Source organism: Somniosus microcephalus, chromosome 7 (genome assembly GCF_052327205.1).
Source record: "Somniosus microcephalus isolate GS21.2 chromosome 7, FLI_Smic_1.0, whole genome shotgun sequence".
Taxonomy (NCBI): Eukaryota; Metazoa; Chordata; class Chondrichthyes; order Squaliformes; family Somniosidae; genus Somniosus; species Somniosus microcephalus.
Window position 1 is genome coordinate 271,910,667 of NC_140993.1, and position 21,177 is coordinate 271,931,843.

General features: G+C 46.5%; 1 protein-coding gene across 1 annotated transcript; it reads left to right on the top strand.

The window, feature by feature from the left end:
* The first annotated feature begins 396 nt into the window (after positions 1 to 396).
* Positions 397 to 3,932, top strand: neurod6a (neuronal differentiation 6a). The gene is made up of 2 exons (XM_085992143.1): positions 397 to 500; positions 1,869 to 3,932. Exon 2 carries the CDS (start codon positions 1,877 to 1,879, stop codon positions 2,885 to 2,887), a length of 1,011 nt encoding a protein of 336 aa, XP_085848269.1. The 5' UTR covers positions 397 to 500; positions 1,869 to 1,876; the 3' UTR covers positions 2,888 to 3,932.
* The last annotated feature ends 17,245 nt before the right edge of the window (positions 3,933 to 21,177 follow it).

Below are 21,177 nucleotides of genomic sequence, written 5' to 3' on the forward strand. Positions count from 1 at the left end.
AGCCTCAGTTCTGAACAGTTCACCCTGCCTTTCTGTGCCTGATTGATGCTGACATGTGGAAACAAGGGGAGTTTAATAAGGTGTAGGATGTGTGTGTGTCTCGTGCTATTTTTTATTCTCGCTTTTTTTTTTATTTTAAGAGGCTAGCTCGCTGATCCTCCCGGCCTCCTTGCTGTCAGCTCGGCTGCCCCCGTGGAGATGGTGATAATATTTGATGTCTGTGGGCTGGCTGGGCTGGCTGGCTGGCTGCTCCCAGCTCCTGCCTCCCTTAGGGGCGCAAGATGCCAGCGTCTTCACCTGCCAATCAGCGGCGGCTGCCCGCCGACGTCAGCAGCAGATGGCATGGTACCAGCGCTCGCAGTTGGCACCACTGCCACTTCCCAGAGCCATCACACACCGAACCTGCAGAGCGACCCCCACCACTGCCGTCAGACTCCGGAACACAACAGCCAAACCAGCAAAAGCTGAAAATGAGCATTCCTTCTAAGCACTGATTTCAGGTAAGAATTCAAGAAAAAAAAACTGAAATAAACGCATTAAAATCGAATGCAGATATATTTTTTGGTTTTTTTTTAACATTGCCCTAATGTGCAACCCATTCCAATGTTTAAGCGTTAATATTGACTTTGCACGCAATTACCTGTCTCCCTTGTCACTGAATGACTTCGTTATTCTTCACTGGGTTTTTTTGTTGTCATTTCATTCATAGATTTCACAAGACCTTTCGTGTAATTTACACGCGGCTTGTGGTTTTAAACAGCGCTCGTTTGTGCGTTGAATAGGAATAGAGGTGATATTTTCAACAGTCCTCCACCTGAGTGCGGTAAAATAATAATGGCTCAAAATGTTGTGCTGCCGGATTTTAAAACTAGTTTTCGAAGTGGGGAAAAAAAACCGCTTGTAAAATGTGGGGCGTTGTTCTGTTATAGAGAAACTTCGGAGTGTAACAGATTAACTTTGAGGTAAATGCAGAGAATGCAAGTGCAAATTGCAATATTTCATAGTGGGAAGAAAACCCTATGACCCTCCATCTGTCAAATGATTTATTGCACTGCATAACTAGTGCCGGGGCTGGTGCTATGTAGCACACCAAACACTTTTTGAAAAATGAATTATCTCGATTTCCACGACAGGGTTTAATATTTCATTGAAAAGGGAAATTATTTGCAAATCTTTTCTTGGTCGATCGTCTAAACTTTCCGGCTCGGTGCCGAACCCAGGCTATTGTTAATGCTTGTGAAACGAAACAGGCTCTCCGGCGGCAGCCCATGCAATGTGGGTTTCTGTTGCCGCATCTCTGAAATTTGCTTAACAAAAAATATATATAAGCGTGTGGCTTTAGGGAGCCTGACTTGCACTGGTCCCCGATACTCACTCCCCCAGACTGCCAGTACTAACTATAGGGTTATTGTGGACTGAATGTGCCATTGTAAGCGATCCTGTAATTTTAATTACGATCCATGGGAAGTTTGAGAGCCAAGGGAATCAAACCAAAACGGTGGAGCCGTCCTGATTTCATAAACCTGTCAGTTGCACAGCTTTTACACAATCATTTTACTATTGGCCAGAAGATCTCAACCACACACAATATTGTAAAAAAGACACCCTTTATTGAATTTAAAGCAATTGAAAACTCGTTCGTGCAAACACAACCTAAAGATGGTTCTGTATAATAGCACTCAATGCTAGGTTTTATTATCTTTTCCAGTTATGAATATTATTAGTTTATATTTTAAAAGATGTGTGCAGATTGTTTAATCCTCAACTCAGGAATTGGGTGGTGTAATAGTTAATGAATTCTAATTTATCACTTAGCCAGTGAACGGTGTCGATAACTACATTGTTTCTCTCCCCTTCTCCCCCCTAAGCTGGCAACATGTTGACTTTACCAATTGATGAAGCTGTCATGATGCCCGGAACAAACTTTGATGATGTGAGTGAAACTGAGGACAAGGAAGAGTCCGAAATGTGTGCAGAGCACGAACGCTGCTCCATTGATCTTAACAACATTACCCCGTCTGTGGAGTCCGAGAAAGAGGAGAATGAGAAGGAGGACGAAGAGGACGAGGAACAGCCCAAAAGGAGAGGACCCAGGAAAAAGGTGATGACCAAAGCAAGGGTTGAGCGAGTCAAAATGAGGAGGTCGGAGGCGAATACGAGGGAGAGGAACCGGATGCACGGTCTCAACAATGCCCTGGACAGCCTTCGCAAAGTTGTCCCATGTTATTCCAAAACACAGAAACTGTCCAAGATAGAAACATTGCGGCTAGCTAAAAACTACATATGGGCTCTCTCTGAGATCCTGCGCATTGGCAAGAGGCCCGACCTGCTCACGTTCGTGCAGAATTTGTGTAAGGACCTATCCCAACCAACCACCAATCTGGTAGCTGGTTGTCTGCAGCTTAATACCAGAAACTTATTGATGGATCAGAGCGGAGATGGAGCTCACATCGCAAGATCCCAATTTTCCTCCACTCTCTACACATATCAAAACCCTGATCTGGGCAGTCCCTCGGGACAGGGTCCAATGGACAGTTCCTCCAAGTCAATCAAACCTTACAGCTACTGTGGTGCTTACGAGTCTTTCTACCAAAACGCTTCTCCCGAGTGTGTGAGCCCACCGTTTGAAGGTCCCCTAAGCCCTCCAATTAACTTTAATGGGATATTCTCCCTGAAGCAAGAAGATCCATCTGACTATGTGAAGAATTATCACTATGGCATGCATTATTCCGGCGTGCCAGCTAGCCGTCCCCTTGGACAGAGCTACATGTTCAGCCCGGCCATGCGATGTGTGGTGCCCACAGACAGTACATTTCCTTACGATTTCCATCTGCGCAACGAGACACTTTCGATGCAGGACGAATTAAATGCGGTTTTTCATAATTAATGAGCAAAAATAGTGGCTATACAGATCACAAGTAATTAAGATAAAACAGTGGGTGGGACATTAAATAATTGATACAAAATTGTTTTTAACAGCACGACTGCACTCATATTCCAATGTTACATGATGGCAGAGAAGCAATAATCGAAAAACTATGCAAGTGAGTAAATTATATATCAGCAACTACCCCTTAAAAGGGAAATATACACCATATGGCCCCTTCGTTAATTCTGGCGTACACTTTTCATTTAACAGGATCTTTTGTAAATACTTTTAACTTAGTTTCACAGACACGACAGTATTTTACATGTGGACGATGTGGCGGGATAATATTTTTGGTCAGTGTTATTATAATGGCTCTGAGATGGATAGATAGAGGTATGTAACCATGTTAAGTGACACATGAGGCTGAAAGCATCCAAACACAGTATTGTATATAGCAAACCACACACAAACTCTGGAAAAACACACACACACAAAATTCCCAGTGTTACCAATTTATTTTTCTGTCTTTAGTGCTGATGCAGCATTGCTAACTGTCAGCTAGGAGAAGCTCTCCTTTACTGTGCGCAATGATCGTTCAAAAAAGTCTGCCTTTAATACACGTCGTAAATATTATTTATATTGAAGTGGCATTTTAGGAAATCACGGTATCAAAAGGCATCGACTACTTTAAATCAATTAATTTGATCCAGTCGGATATTTATGCATACAATTGTAGTGAATTTATTTTTGTATGTGTTCTATTTTGACGTATTTACTAATCAGCAATCAGGAAGGATTTGGGGAAGTGGAGTGATGCCTATGAACGAAGTTCTTTAAAAAAAGGGTCACTGGCGGAGTGTTAACATGTAACCGTGTGTAAACTTGTCGAAGTGTCTTACTAATGCATTAACATACTTTCTCGCCTTAAGGCAGTATGGCGTGTGATTTGACATATGCAATGAAAAACGGATCGATTAACGTGTATTTTTTATTTATTGTTTACCCTTTCCCCCCCTCTGATGTGTGAAGTGAGCGTTCCCCCCCCCCCCCAAATAAACTCGTTTGTTTTTGATCACTTTGTGGATTTTTTAAAGACAGATTTCAGTGGCTTTCATTGCCGAGGGTCTTTTGTTCAAAGAGACTGGTGGAAGCGAAGGCAACCCTCAGCACAGCAAACATTCTCACTAAAGGCTTAAAGTGAACGAACACAAAGGTAAAAATATGAGGGGGAAATAGTTAATGCGTTGAAAATAAATGAAAGAAAACTGAGTGCGGTCTGCGAACATTTCATATACATTGACACTCGCGGACAAGTGAGGAAGGTGAAATAAGTGGGGAACATTTTGCCTGAAAAATGACACAATTAGATCTTTTGCTGCAGTTTGTTAACCAGGCCACCAGCCAATGCAACAGACAAGAAGAGATGATTAGTTATTGAAAACATATTTCGAACTTTCTGGCCTGTCACCTTTGCCAAGTATGACTGATCAATAACTGCATCCTGAGTCTCTGAACTGTTGCATGGGGAACACGGATGGACTGGCCGCAGAGGTTGTCGATATCGAAGTGTAGCTGGACTACTGCAACTGTTCTAGTTAATGCCGGCACTCCAGCCTTGGGGCGAGAGTAGAACAGACCCGTGCAAAAATCAAAACATCAAAAATATAGCAGGCAGTCTCCGTGCTTTAATAGTCCCTTTCATCGCACGGCAATTTTGCACTTTCTGTATTTTGCTTTTTTTTATTGCACGTAAGATTAATTTATGCATTTGGTACCTCACTACCGGAATATGTTCTACCGCGGGAAAAACGCTGAATATTTCATGATCAAACAGGTTGTGTACCATTTAGTAAAATGTGGATAAATAAGCACTGGATATCTGAATGGCTCCAAACCGGTTAGTAAGCATAAAGTATTGAAGTATTAGTGTGGAAATATTTGCTTTCTGTCCAGTAATCAAATTCCTCTGGAGACCTAAGTATAGTTAATATTGGCATCGGTGCAATTATCGTCGGCCTATAATGACCACTCTCCTAAACAAATCTTGGCTTTTATTTTTAATCTATTGTAAAAATGTTCCTGAAAATTGACGTTGAAATCTCAACATAGACAATTATACAATCGAGAACCGCAAAGCATTTTAAATGCCATTTTTTTTCAGCCAGTGTTTTTCTTTTATGTTGTGGGGATTCAAATTCAGAGGAGACTGGACGGTGACATGTGCCACAGAGGTACAAGAAAACCTGGCGGAGCTGTCACTGGTACCGCGGGTGACATCTTCAGCAACTCCTCAGCAACCTCGCACATAGGTACACATCCAGAAAATGTCATTTTGGGGGGGGACAGTTTCGACCATTAATCCAAACGTAACTATTTTGACAAGACATGCGCATTTTGATTTGCACGGCAACTATATGTTCTGAAACTTTTAAATGCATTGGTTTGGTTTCTGTCAGGTGCCGTTCATTCCTGCAGCAGACTTTCCCATGAGCAGCATCTCTCTAAATACACCGATATTCAATTAATTCAGAATAACATCGATAGGGGGAGGGGGGGATTGGCAAGAGTTCTCACTGAAAGGCGAGACACGCCGAAAGTTGAACAAGACTCATACCACAGACAGAGAGGGAGGTCTGCCTTTTCCAAATCGCTAATATGATTCCACGGTCGAGACGCAAGCTTTTAAAAAAATATATTTTCAAATTAAAATGTTATAAATCACACACACTTTTAAAGCAATGGCGTACAGCTGAATTTCGATTGTAGAAAAAGTGCTTTATAGCACAGAAGTTCGCTTTGGATGAATTGGGACATTATCGGACATTTTTTCAATAAGAAATTATTACTACTTCAGATTTTAAAAATTAAAATTACATTTCTGGATTTAGGGATTAGATGAATTTTTTTTTTTTAATATTTTTTAATTTAATATTATCATAAACCTCCTTCAAATCTTTCACTCTGCCGGTTCCAGATTTAGCCTCTTCACGTCTCTCCCCATTTCTCCTGCTCCCTGTCCCGACCCTTTCACTTCTTACAGCCAAGCGCTCTGGAAAAAAATCTCCCTGCACCAGTGAAGAGTTGCAGACACGCAAGTTAAGTTTATTAATTAAAGTAATCAGCATAACCAATCAGTCAAGAGGAAAAGCAGAGGCGTGAAGGCGTTTTGAGGGGAACACATTTGGCATTTTCAGCACCATCAAGATGATAACTTGAATGCTCTCGGACGAGCGGGCATGTATCAGTACAGCAGCTCCTTTTAACCGAAGTGACCCGAATGCCAGGCGGGTTCTTGTTTTACAGCCTTCACGAGAACTGCGCCGTAACTCTTGTCGTTTTATCGCTGCACAGTCACACATGTCCCGAGCCAGCTCCGGCTTTCACCCGGATTTCACAGGATAGCAGTGATGCCTTTTGGCAAATCAGCTTCTTGACAATGTATCTGTTCTCACCAAATTCTACATATTCCACTTAGCTGTAAAATATGCAGAGTGTTTGAGTTCGCCCTAACTTTATCACCGGTTCACGTTTCTTTGAACCAGGGAGGATACATTTGGTTGCACACTTGCACAATCCCACCGTCAACTATACACATTGGGTGAGGTGCAAGTAAACTCAATTTCAACCAGTAAACTGAAACAAAAACAGCAAAATTCCTCACGGGATACTCATAGCAAGTAAGGGTGCTATCCTATCTGTCACTAGCTCCAAATTCAATTCGTGTGTATCTTATTATACCAGTGTGTAAATTAGTTGAACATATTTTTCATAGCTTAAAAATGCCAAGACAGCTGGACCTGTTTAGTTTGCAGTGTGAAGCGTTTCCTGCAATATCACACTGAGAAACTGCAGCCTGTATTGATCGAGCCTGGCCATCAAGTTGTGAGGCAAGAAGTAAACTTCTTTCTCTAATTTGCTTTTGGCATATGGACGACGCTGGCAGCGGCATATACATTTCATATCTGTTGTAGGTCTGAGAAGTCGGTGGCGGCCTTAAAGCCTGGTTTGTACAACTGCGTGGCTCACTCGGCTATCCCAAAGGCACAGAATGAACCGTATCGTGTAGACCCGAGTGTCAACTGAAGCTAGCCCACTGGTGACTTCAACAGTGAATACAAATGATATCTCCCAACTGGAGTATCATCATTCACATAACCATTGAAGTACAAATGTTTACAAATAAATAGTCAAATCTAATTAGGCCTCCAACAAAAGTATGTTGTAACAAACTGTTGGTTGCACCTTCCCTTCACCAATCAAAATTTAGTAATGAATAATTAATAAATTAAGAACAATGGGCCATATTTTCCTGCTAACAACATGCAGTGATTTTAAAACAAAATTATTTGTTCCTGGGTTGTGGGTGACACTGGCAAGACAGTATTTATGATCCACCTTTAATTACCCTGCGGGCACATAGCTTGGCCCCAGAGTCACATGTAGGCCAGACTCTGTGGAGGTGGGATGCTCCCTTCCCTGATTCCCACATTAGTGAGCCAGTTGGGTGAATATAAAGTGTGGCTTACAATGAAGGGAATGTGTGGAGAATATGTGACATAAAAATGTTTGACTCTTGCAGAATACAATGTTGTTAACAGCGACAAAAGTACTAAAAGCCAACCAGGGCACAGCTGCAATAACGATATATTCAATACTACCCAACAAGGAAACAAGCCAGTTATCCGGAATAACTGCTGAACAGCTCATTACTGCAGTTGTGGAGTCCACTTTATTTCTCAGAAGAATGGCTCGATAATAACACAGAAAGCTAAGTGTGGTGACTGAGCCTTTAATGTGCTTCTGTCATAAAGAAACACAATGACAGTTACCCGGCAATAACAGTGCCGCATATTATAGGGAGGAAAAACGTGTGTCATTATGTCACACACAATATGAACTCCATGTCAACTACTCCATGGATCTGCAAGGATGTCTAGAAGAAGCTGCATGACATAATAGAGGAGAATGGTGAGGTAGCAATACTACTGGACATATATGGACATGAAGGACAGTAATAGTTGATAAACAAATGCACAAGAAATGGAGTACTGACACAAAGAAGCACTGGCAAGTGTGTAGCAGTCCTAACAGCACAGTGGGAGTCCGAACAGCACTATGGGAGTACCTTCACTACACGGACTACGACGGTTCAAGAAGGCGGCTCACCACTACATTCTCAAGGTCAACTAGGGATGGGCAATAAATACTGGCTGTGCTAGCGATGCCCACATCCCAGGAATTAATTTTTAAAAAGAAATAGAAGTGAAACTGGCAGCCTTATACAGTATGCAACCCCAGAGGTCAAAGAAAATGAACTGGGTTAAAAAATTTCCATGGGCCAAATCATCTTCTTTCAATCTAATTTTATGTCTAAAGGCAAAAGAGGCAAATAACAACAGGGCACAGCATGAAACAGGTGACAGACCCTGCCAGCATCAACAGCTCACTGTATGTGAGGAAATAATAGTGGATTTAGTTTGCAGAGATACACTGGAAGGCACTGGGCCTGAGGAGATTGGGCAGCTGCACAGACCAACTGGCATGTACCATATTAATCACATGACTTGCAAGATGTTACTGCACCACACTCATATATGCTGATAGTGCACAGAAGCATAAAAGTCCACGTAATGACAATACGGTCCCCAAATGGAGAAGGGTGCATAGGTATTCACAATGTTCTTTCTGCTTTCTTCAGAATGTAAGGAAAACTTAGCCATCTCAATAATGAAGCATGCAGCAAGACCTGGACAAAATTCAGGCTTGGGCTGATAAGTGGCAAGTAATATTTGCACTGCACAAGTGCCAGACAATGACCATCTCCAAGAAGAGAAAGTCTAACCACCTCCCCATTCAACGGCATTACCGCCATCAAATCCCCCACCATCATCATCCTGAGGGTCACCATTGACCAGAAACTTAACTGGACCAGCCACATAAATACAGTGGCAACAAGGGCAGGTCAGAGGCTGGGTATTCAGCAGCGAGTGTCTCACCTCCTGACTCCCCAAAGCCTTTCCGCCATCTACAAGGCACAAGTCAGGAGTGTGATGAAATACACTCCACTTGTCTAGATGAGTGCAGCTCCAACAACACTCAAGAAGCTCAACACCAGCCAAGACAAAGTAGTCAGCTTGTTTGGCAGCCCATCCACCACCTTAAATGTTCATTCGCTCTACTCTGGTCCTGATAATTTCATGCTATCCCTGAAACCCACCAAGGCTTCTTTGAAAACATCTCCCAAACCCACGACCTCTACCACCTAGAAGGTCAAGGTCAGCAGCCTCGTGGGAACACCACCACCTCCAAGTTTCCCTCCAAGTCACACACCATCCTGATTGGAAATATATCACCATTCTTTCATCATCGCTGGGTCAAAATCCTGGAACTCCCTACCTGATAGCATTGTGGGAGTATCCTCACCACACGGACTGCAGCGGTTCAAGAAGGCGGCTCACCACCACCTTCTCAAGGGCAACTAGGGAGGGGCAATAAATGCTGGCCTTGCTGGTGATGCCCACAGCCCAAGAATGAATAAATAAAAAAAATGTCTACAATGTGCACTTGAAGAGCATCACTCCTCAGAGCACCAACTATTACCACCCACACCTAAAACCAGCCAACACAGAAACATAGGCCAGATTTTTCCAGAGTGGTAGCGGGCATGAACGTTGATGGGTCAGGTGGGAAAGTTGTTATTTTTGACAGCGGATCAGGAACCCGCTGTCATCTCGCTCCCACGTGCATTTCCCCCAAGCGCGTCTGTCATTGCAGGCCTGACCCGACCGGCAGAGGCGGGCAACCCAATTTAAACAATTATTAGCTTGTTGTCAGACCCTTAGGAGTGCTTTTACCTTACCTTTTAAATTTAACTGGATGCCCACGGGGACCACGATGCTTGTAAACCTGAGGCGGGAGTTGAGTGGCCAGTGCTCCAGCTGATTAGGCGACAGGATGAAACGTACGATAAAAGCTCCCGCCTGACAGCTGATCACTTTCATCAGGCAGAAGCTATTTCTCACTGCATTTGCAACACAGATTGAGCTTTCTGCAGGTTGCAAGGGGGAGAAATTCAGTATCGCCCCGTTTGGGGCGCAATTATCGGCCAGGCTCAAAGATCAGCGCCTGGTGCTAATTATCGCCTCTGACTGCAAACTTGGCTTTCATCGCCCCTGGAGGTGATTGGAGCACAAAATCAGGTGCTTCACACCTGTCTTAAGGCGCTAACGCCGAGGAGCGAGATGCTACCTCAGAGCGTTGGCGGAGCTCATGTGCTGTCAGTCAGCAATGGAACACAGACACAATGGCACCAGCCAGTTCTTAAAGGGAAGGGTTGATCTCGCTCTCCATCCACATCCTGCTCATTGCAGCCTTGAATCACAGCCTGGAGATATCAAATCTGCCGGAAAGAACAATGGAGAGGCCCAGGGAAAGAGCTCAGAGTGCAGCCCCCACAGTCTCTTCTAAATTGATACAAGGAAGGGCAAATCAAAATGAACCTGCAAAGTGCTGCTCAGTACCCAAAACTCCTTCACACAGCGTTGACTCTCTCCAGAAGTCTCTCTCTCTCTCTCAGAATGCGTGGTCACCAACAAAAAAAGGCAGGCAGCGGTCGCCTTTAAATAACGCTCCCCCAGTCCCTTCCTGACTGCAAAACGCTCCCCTCAACCTGCCGTTGTTAGCGGCAGGCAGTAAGGCAGGGGGCGCCACTCAATATCCGGTCCGGGGCGCTACCGGGGCGTTGCACACTCGACTGATGTCACAATCTGCGGGCGCTGGAGATCGTGGTGGTAGTGTTTAGTGCTGCCGCAAAATGTCTAGTTAATTTCATGAGCGGCGCAAATATCGCCGCGCATGGACGCTAGTTGCTTTGTGCCCCATTAGCGCCCTCTTAAGGCGCTGACAGGAGGCACATACCAACTGAATTTCCCCCCCCAAGTCTTTCAAGCAAATTCTTCATCCAGTGGCACCTCATTGGGAGAACCTTTCTCACCATTGACAGACTGCTTCTGTCATCTCTACTTCACCTGCCATCTATTCCATCAACATGGGTGCCATTTATACTGTCTCACCTTGGTCCTCAGAATCCCACCATGATCAGCCCTAACACCAGCAGCTCCAGGCATACTAGCCACACCAACAACAACACTAACCTTCTCCCCAATCACCTGATGCTTCACAGGACAGAGGGCATCAGCACCCAAGCACATTGCTGCCTGGGAGGACAGGGATGGCCTCATCGTGGCCAGGTTTACTTCACTTGATGCTGTACACCCATATGGCTGCCACATGATGTGCCAGGTTGGCACCACCCCACACCAACACCATAAAGGATCACTACAATGGCCAAGCCATTCCTCTCACACTCATCTCAATTGCGGGGTTACTGTTATGTCTCGCCATTCACTGCAACTCACTAAGCCACTTCCAAAGGCACACAAATCTGTCCAAGACCAGAAAGTGTTGAAAAGAAAGATTTATATGTTTGACATCGCATTAACAGAAACTTTACAGGAACATTGGATAAAACACCCAAGTGGCTACCATTGTGTGTTGTTAATTCGTATGATTGCACTAGGATGAGGGTGAGTGTGAGGAGTGGCTAGTGAGATGGGAATGTGATAATGTAGATAGAGAGGGATGGGTGGAGGTGCAAGGTATGTTGGTGTGAGTAAAGGTGCGCAGGAGTAGGGTAGGGAAGGCAGAGTGATGGTGATTTGATGAGTGGCACAGCAGGATGAGGTTGAGTATGGCTTTTTACTAATGTTTCCTGATCTACTGAGATCATTGAAATGTTTCTGGCACTGCACCCAGGTCCTCCTCACCACATCCCTGCTTGTGACCTCCTCTGCAATGTGCAACCAGGCTGCGTTGGTCTGCTGGGGAGGTCTCTTCCACCCATGGGAAGGGAAGAGAACCTCCCTGTGTGCTGTGACTCCCTCCATAAGCATATGGAGGGAGTCATGGGTGAACCTGGGAGCAGCCCTCTGCCTCTGTGCAGTGATTGTCAGTGTTTGCAGCACCTCAATGCTGTAGTGCACCGACAACACTATGTCAGATTAAACTTCAAATCTAATGTGGCCATGGTCCCTTTAAAGATCCCGGCTGATGACGCGTCATGAATGACGTCACCAGACCCGCTCCATCTCATTGGGCCAGGTAACGCACTGGGCGGGGCTTAATAGGCCCCATTAAGGTAAGTTCATTTTCAGCAGCGGGATGAAGACAGCAGCGGGGTCGTGACCCAACATGGCCACCGCCCGCACCAGACCCGCTGAGCAAGGCAAAGTTCCGGCCATACACTTTGAGAAAATACTACAATGGGGTTAAGAAAGTAGCGCTGGATGAGGCACAAAACATTGGCGGTGTAAGGAAATTAGCACACACACGCTAGCAGGGTTGGGGTTATTTGCCTCTGGCCAGTCAGAAGCCTCTGAGCTGTTCCAGGGACCCCCTTACGGTTTCGAAGCGCTCCCCTATTCCTGAGTTCTGACCGCCGGACTTATTCGGTAGCGATGTAGACAGAAAACAACGTGACTCGTGATTTGGGTGCAAAACAGACCAGTATTTATTGAAAACAAAAGAAAGAAACAACTTAGAAAAATCGATATAGGTCTTATGCCTGGTACAACACTTTTGCTTAAATGCAGTACACTTAGTGTCCACCAGCGGGCTCCCTGCCCAGTGCAACACTACCTCATTTTAAATACAGTACTTTAATTTAGACTTAAAAAAAAATAGCTACACAGCGTTTGCCACAGCACTACAGCTTGATGCAATACCCCTTTTAATACAGTTTTACATACAGTACTTTAAAACAGCTACTCCTTTTTAATACAGTTTTAAATACCAAATTCAATGTTCACTATAGCACTTCTCTGCTAGGTACAACACTGTCTTAATTAAGTAGGGGAGGAGAAACAGACACAATGAAGGAAATCGACTAAAATCACAATTCTAACGAAATTCCCACTTTACTCCCACCCCTATACCTATTCTAAGTTGCCTTGTGGAAGGCCAGAAAAATATATGCTCACCATTGGAAATGCCTGCTCCGTGCCCTGCGAACTTAGATCTTCACTGCCCCAAAGTGAAAAACACCCCAGTGTTTTAAAAGTAAACTGCTGGTGTTTTGCTTCTACAGGCAGACTCCCACGCTGTAGAGGGACACGGAGGTGAGGCCAGAGAGAGAGAGAGCTTCTGGGAAGCTATCTTTTATACCCCCATTTGGGGCCGGCCCAGATCCGGATGTTTCTGGGCCAAAACAAAAGGGATCCAACTGCCCCATTGTCCAGTAATGGGTTTGAATGTGTTCTCCCATTCATTTAAATGGTTTCTCCTCAGTTTGGATGTGTCCACTTGATATGCAAACAAATGCTAATAGCATTCAATTTCTTTGTAAACAAAGCATTGTCCTGTGGTCATCTGGAACCGCAATTGACTGACAGTCTTGCGTGCTTAGCAAACAAAGTTCCTTTGTTCATGCTGGCAGTTTCAAGCACTTGATCTTAGAGTCAACATTGTAGAACGTTCTGTAAACAGGCATTGATTGTCCTGCTGCAGGGCGGGGGGAAACTCCCCTTTGATTGACAGATTTGACTGCCATTGAACCTTTCTTCACAGACACAGAAAGCTGTTTCCCAAGTCCTTTGTCTTCGGCCATGTGGTCTGACGGCCATTTTTGATCCCTGAAATTTTTAAAGGTGTATCACCCAGGGATTCTTTAATCAAAGAAATTAATCTTCGGAGCTGTAAATTATTGCGAATTCTTACAGCGCTGAAGGAGTAGCAATAGGGGATGGCCATCAGCCACAGTCCAGATGTCTGGTATGCTGAGTGGCTCTCCTGAGTTGTATGGTTATACATTTTTAGTGGCCTGTTTTCCAACAGAAGATGTTAAAATAGATACAATAGCAAAACACTGCGGATGCTGGAAATCTGAAATAACACCAGAAAATGCTGGAAATACTCAACAGGTCAGGCAGCATCTGTGGAGTGAGAAACAGAGTTAAAGTTTCAGGTCAATGACCCTTTGTCAGAACTGGAAACATTTAGAGATGTAAAAGATTTTTAAGCAAGTGCAGAGGCAGGGAAAGGGGGGAGGGGAGGGGAGGAAAGAACAAAAGGGACGGTCTGTGATCGGGAGGAAGGCAGGAGAGATTAAATGCTGCAAATGGCAGAATCATCAACAGCTACTGTCTGGAAAAATAGGGGTCGAGGTTATAGTCTGAAATTGTTGAACTTAATGTTGAGTCCAGAAGGCTGTAAAGTATCTAATCGAAAGATGAGGTGCTGTTCCTTGAGCTTATGTTGAGCTTCATTGGAACAGTGTAAGAGGCCGAGGACAGAGGTCAGAGTGGGAGTGGAGCAGAGAATTAAAGTGACAGGTGACCGGAATCTCGGGGTCACCCTTACAGACTGAATGGAGGTGTTCTGCAAAGTGGTCACCCAATCTGCGTTTGGTCTGCCCAATGTAGAGGAGACCGCATCGTGAGCAGCAAATACAGTATACTAAATTGCAAGAAGTACAAGTAAATCGCTGTTTCCCCTGGAAGGAGTGTTTGGGGCCCTGGACAGTGGGAAGGGAGGAGGTAAAAGGGCAGGTGTTGGATCTCCAGCGCTTGCACGGGAAGGTACCGTGGGGAGGGGAGGGGCTGTTGGGGGTGATTGAGGAGTGGACCAGGGTGCCGTGGAGGGAGCGATCCCTTCGGAATGCTAAAAGGGGAGGTGAGGGGAAGATGTGCTTGGTGGTGGCATCACACTGGAGATGGCGGAAATGGCAGAGGATGATCCGTTGAATGTGGAGGTTGGTGGGGTGAAAGGTGAGGACAAGGGGAACTCGATCGTGATTCTGGGAGGGAGCGGAAGGGGTAAGAGCAGAAGTGCGGGAAATGGAACGGACATGGGCAAGGGCCATGCCAACCACGGCAGAGAGGAATCCTTAGTTGAGGATTTATGTTAAAACAGATGGGAACTGTTAGTTGCCTTCATACAAAGCATTGAAAGGTTGTATGGTTAAATTAGCCTAACAGATCTAGGTACTGCAGTCTGTTAATGAGAATATTTCACAACCTGTGACATCCTCAGTTATTCAGCCCATAGATACAGTAGGGGCATCTCTCATGAATGCGCCTTATGCCACTATGGAGATTTTAAGGTCCAAATTCTAAGATCCAGTCATGGCTCATCTTACAATTTGGGCGTTCTCCTAACACTCATAACTCATACTTGCAGCAATAAAGCAGTTTACATAAGCAGACTCTCATCTCATGGTGTAAAAGTTGCAACCTTACATATGATGTGAATCAGTTAGTGAGCTCTGTGAAGAAAGTAGATAAGGCATTGTAATTACGTTTTCCATGGTATTATTTACTGGACAGTACATGGGCTGGCCACCATGTTCTGCTGCTCACCCTGAAAGGCACTAAATATTGTACCATCAGACCACACCATTCAGACTCACAGTAAGAGTTCAATTTATTTGCAGGTGAGAAGCAGAAAGCGCACAATAAGCAACTAATCGGACAATACTTGGCTTGCACATAACTTAAATTATTTTAAAAACAACAGAACATGCAAAATCTTTTAAATTAATTCTAGAATCTTTTAATGGAGCCTCTCACGTTATGTGCCAAAATTCCATAAAGTTTATTTTCATCAATTCAATGTGGAAACAGACAGTCATAGTAGAGAACTGGAGACACACAGAAAGCTCAAAGCTCTTGCACATGCCTCCTGGGCCTCCAAAGAGCAAAGTTCCTCTAAAGATTAAAGGGCCTATTTCTTAACAGTTAGGTAATCAAAATATTAATGAGTTATATCACTCGAGTAGATAATGGCCTAGAAATTCAGTCAGGCGCTGCAAGCTTTGTGCCCAGTTACCGCCTAAAGAGGGTTTCTGCGCCAGTATAGGAGGTTGCGCTGATATTGAGCTCGGCGGTAATGGCGGCGGTAGCCGGTAGCGCTGCGCCGGCACCGATGACGTCATCGGTGTGCGCAGTGCCCCGTTTCCGCCTCGATGCCGGCCCGACGCCCATATTCAGTTGCCGCCGCCTCCTCCGTGGCGGCCGCTACTAACATCCGGATACCAGGGCCTTACTGCAGCCTTAGTGGGGCGCATAAAGGTGGAGGTGCGGCCGGCCGCTTTTTCGGCGGCCGCCTGCCCACACCTCCTTCCCCGGCCTCCTCCACCACCCCCCCCCGCGGCATTGCCGGCTGCTTTCCGCGAGCCCGGCACTTCTCCGTGGTGCCGGGCTCATTTGCCGGCACAATCCAGCGGCGATCTCCCCGTTGCAGGCACCTCCACCTTAAGAGAAGGAGGAGGCCTGCAGTACTGCAGCCTGCCGCACCGCATCGGGTGGCGCAGCGGCACTTAGAGCGCTGAAATTCAGTTTCAGCGCCCCAAGCGGGGGCGGGCACACCCTGGAATAGCGTCTGGTTCCGACTTGGGGCGCAAAAAGTGAATATCGGACGGTCGCACATGGCTCCGCGCCCAGCGCTAACTTTTGGCCGTTAGCCAGCTGGCGGGGCCATAGTGAATTTCCAGGCCAATGTGTTTTGTTGATTTTTTTGCTGCTGAAATCTAATTTCTCTGCTCGTACCACAACAGAAACCGCTCTAAATATCTGACTTGAGTCTGCATGTTGGCATTTAAAACACATGATAGACTAACCAAGGAAACTTGAACTCAGTAGTTTCTGATCAGGCAGCAAGACAAAAGCAATGGTTGGCCACCTTCCCTCAAAGCAGATCTCCTAAGGCAGTTTTGTCTATTGTCTTTCTCTGGACAAAGACGCTTGAACTTTTTTGAAGTATCCAACTACCCCAAACCAGTCTTTAAATCACTTTAGTCTGTCTAAAAAAAAAAATGTAATGCAGAAATTTTCCTGTTTGAAGTATGACGGAGATCTGATTCAGTAATTTTCAGGTTTCTTAATAAAGGTTACGGGCAACCATGCTGAAGAGGTTGAGAACGTTCATCAATGCCCGGTGTTCTGTGCTCACAGAGATCGGTAGGCACCAAGTGGAGCAGTTCTGTGGCAGTGGCATGTGTGGTGCCGGTTGGTACTTAGATCAGTAGCAGGTCTGTCACATAGTCCTGCACAAAGAAGGGTAGGTACCACCTCTGACAGGAATAAGCTTATAGTGAATACAGGAAAGCGCATCCTGCACTGATGTAAGAGCATCAGGATTTGCAAGTACAGGAAACTCTCGATTTATCGGCACCTAAATAACTGGAAATCTCTGTTAACCGGCAAAATTCAGGAGTAGGTTCAGGTAAGTTTTACTTCATATTAGTGGCCGTTCCTGGATCTGTGGCTGTGTAACCGGGGTTCCTGCACTTGTTGCTAAGCCACAGGAACACTTGGTCTGTGGCCGGAGTTCCTGCATCTGTTGCTAAGCAACAGGGAAGCCTGGATTTGTTGCTGTGTACGGAGCTTTCGTACCTTTTAACTATACCTCTCTCTAATCCGGACTTTTTGATAAACCGGCACCACGCCGGTCCCGTTGGTGCCGGATAATAAAGAGTTTCCTGTACAGATAGTGGGCCTTCTCGATCTTCAGCAGTTCATCAGTTGGCTATGCAGTTAACTACCAGTGTGATTCCACATGTACTAGTAGTTCGTATCAACAGCTAATATACAAATATGTGAACAATGAGGGACAGGAAAAGACCCTCTGGAGCATCCAGCCTGTCCCAGAAAATGATGCATCACAATATATACACTGCCCACCCTACCCAAAAACAGGGGATCTCCTGGGAGAGGCAAAAAAAACCAGGTAAAAACCCAGGCCAAGTTGGGGGAAAAAATTCTGGGAAATTCCTCTCCGATCCCCTTAGGCGATCAAAACTATTCCAGCAGATCACTCTGGCCCTGATAATTCTATGTAAGAGGTGATCTCCACCCCAGCCAGAAAGAGGTCCAGCTCTCGCTTGAAGGAATTCAGCGAATCGTGTCCACTGCACGAGACGGCAGCCTGTTCCAGAGGTCCACTGTTCTCTGGGAAAGGAACCACCTCCTGACATCTAACCTAGATCTGACCTTATGCAATTCCAAATTGTGACCCCTCGTCCTCCCTGACCTATTTAATTGGAACAAACTGTCCAATCTCAAACACAATCTATTCCCTTCATCATCTTCTAATCCTCCATCAAATCACCCCTAAGTCTACGATTCTCTAAAGTGTAGATTCCCAGCTCTTTAAGCCAATCTTGATAACTAAGATGTGTCAAACTGGGAATTCATCCAGTGGCCCACCTCTGTACCCTTTACAAAGCCTCAATATTACCCACCATGTGAGGTGCCAAAACTGGACACGGTATTCCAAGTGCGGCCTGACTAAGGTCTTGTACAAGGACAAAATAGTATGCTTTGTCTTATCGTCAATTGTCCTATAAATACACGCGAACACCTTATTCACTCTAGCTATCGCTTCACAGCACTGCTCAAGGACCTTTAGAGATCTATGCACTACAACACCCAGATTTCTTTCTTCCTCCACTTGCTTTAATGTTTTTCCCTGAAGGATGTATGAATGTTCAGCATTAATTCTACCCACATTCATAACACTGCACTTTGCTAAATTAAACATCATTTGCTAGTCACGAGCCCAATCACCCAACACATCAAGATCTGCCTGAAGCAGTCGAGCATCATCTACAGTCCTGATACTTGCAAAAATCTTAGTATCATCTGCAAACTTGCAGATCGTGCCCCCAACACCTACATCTAGAACATTAATAAAAATAGTAAAGAGCAACGGTCCCAACACCGATCCCTGCAGGACACCATTGGTGACCAGTCTCCAAACAGATCCAAATCCATCTAGAACTATGTTTTGCCTATGGCTTTCCAGCCAGTTTTCAATTCAGCTCAATGTATTACCACTAATACTAGAGGCTTGGATCTTGCAAAGAAGCCTTTTATGCAATACCCTGTCAAAAGCTTTTTGGAAATCTAAGTAGACAATGTTAATTGGGTTTCCCCCATCCTAGGTCTTGGTGACTTCTTCAAAAGATAGTCAAATTTGTAAGACACAATGGGCTAGATTTTCAGTTGCTTGCGCCAGCAGTTAGCGCCTTAAGAGAAGTGATTTCCGGGCGCTATGCGTGTAGCGCCCGGGCGCAGCGCAGTTTGCGCCCCGCCCCAAATTAAGTTGCCCGTTAGCGCCGGCGCAAAGTTTAGCGCCCGCCCGGATGCGCGCGCAGAAAATGACGTCACATCCTCGTGCAACGCCCTTTGGCCACCCCGATTGCAAACTTCAGTCGGACCACCCCATTGTGCGGCGGGCGGCCGGAGCGTTTGGAAAAAGGAACGCAACACAACCAGCGCGGGCCCCGGGGGGCGCTAATTAAAGGGAACGTCCTCTCCAGTAAACAGTCTTGTGCAACGCATTTCTGGAGACACAACAAGGAGGATAGCTAACTGGTTTCAAGCAGCAAGAGCCAGGTATTTTTGGACTCAGGCAACAGCGCTGCAAGTGGCCATTTGGAAATTAGAGTGTTTTCCAGGATTTGATGGGGGTTGCATGGGGTGCCAACGCGGAGCTGCAGCTCCATGTCCGTAGGGCTCGCAGACGCATTGTGAGAGGGGCAGCCCTGGCTAGAGGCAGAGGGGGCTACAGGCGTCGGCCACGTAGGCCTTACCCAGTCAGGCTATACCGCCAGCAGCGCTCCTACCTAAACATGAGTGCCGCGCGATGTGTTAAAAGGCTCCGATTCCGAAAGGGGGTGATTGCAGAGATCTGCCACCTGCTTCGCCGAGATCTGCGGCCAAAGCTCAGGTGCAGGACGTCTCTGTCGGTGGAAGTGAAGGTGACGGTGGCATTGAACTTCTATGCCACCGGCTCCTTCCAATACGCTGCTGGGGACATAGCAAACATCTCCCAGTATGGCGCGCATCACTGCATCCGCCAGGTGCCCGAAGCACTGTTCAGAAGGAGAAGCCAATTCATCTCCTTCCCCATGGCCCTGGAGAGCCAGCATCAGCGCGCATTGGGATTTTCCAGACTCGGGGAATTCCCCTTGGTGCAGGGCGCCATTGACTGTACGCATGTGGCTTTGCGGGCCCCTCTGGAGCATGGCGAGCAGTATCGCAACAGGAAGGGCTACCATTCTCTGAATGTGCAGCTGGTCTGTGACCACAAGCAGCGCATCATGGCAGTCAATGCCAGCTTCCCAGGCAGCAGCCACGATGCCTTTATCCTGCGGCAGAGTACTGTGCATGACATGTTCCAGGCACAGCCTCCCCCAAGAGGATGGCTACTCGGGGACAAAGGCTATCCTTTGTGCACCTGGCTCATGACCCCGCTCCGCGCGCCCAGGACCGCTGCTGAAGAGGCCTACAACGAGAGCCATCAAACCACCCGCAACATCATCGAGCTAACTATTGGGGTCCTCAAGCAGCGGTTCCGCTGCCTTGATCGCTCCGGAGGAGCTCTCCAGTTTTCGCCGGACCGGGTCTCCCAATTTGTGGTGGTTTGCTGCATGCTACACAACCTGGCTATCCGCAGGACTCAGGCACTGCCACCTGACGTTGGACCAGCACCTCAGGAGGAGGAGCAGGAGGAGCATGAGGAGGAGGAGGAGGAGGAGGAGGAGGAGCAGGAGTACGTTCCCAGGAGGGAGCGACCAGGGCCAAGGGCCGCACGACGCCACCTTATTACACGGTACTTCTAAGCCCCCTGTCAGGGAATGGCCAGGGGCCATGAGGGAAGATGAATGCAGCCGCTCCGCAAGCCCTCAGCCGGCGAAGCCAACAAACACTAAGAAGAACAACCATGGAGACTGCATGAATAAAGATAATTTTTTATTACACAAAAATGAAAAGCCCTTCCCACATGAATCCCCAAAAACAATAAACGGGCCCCACAAAAAGCCCAACAAACGACTCACTCCCACAAACTGGGGAGGAGCCACTCCACCTTTATTGAAACCGGGCCTCAACGTCGGCCTAACGCAAAAAAAAAGCCCTCCAAAAAACAACCATGGGCAAAATAAAGATGGCCACCGCCATATTAAAGGAAAGCTGGCCACACCCTCTACTGAGTGGCCCGCGAGGGCGAGACCTTGGCCAGCATTTTGCCTCCCCTGCCCTGCCTGCTGCTCCTTCGCAAGCTCTGCCCAGTGGCTGCTGCGAGGCTGGGGGAAGGCGCCTGAGGCTCAGATGCCCTTCCGCCAGATGCCGCTGGGGGGCGGCCTACACGCCGTTTGGGCCTCGAGGGGCCGTCTCCTGAGTGGCGCACCTGAGCCTGGCCACCATCAGCTGCAGCCGCTTGCCCTTGACGCCCCAGAGGGGGAATGGCGG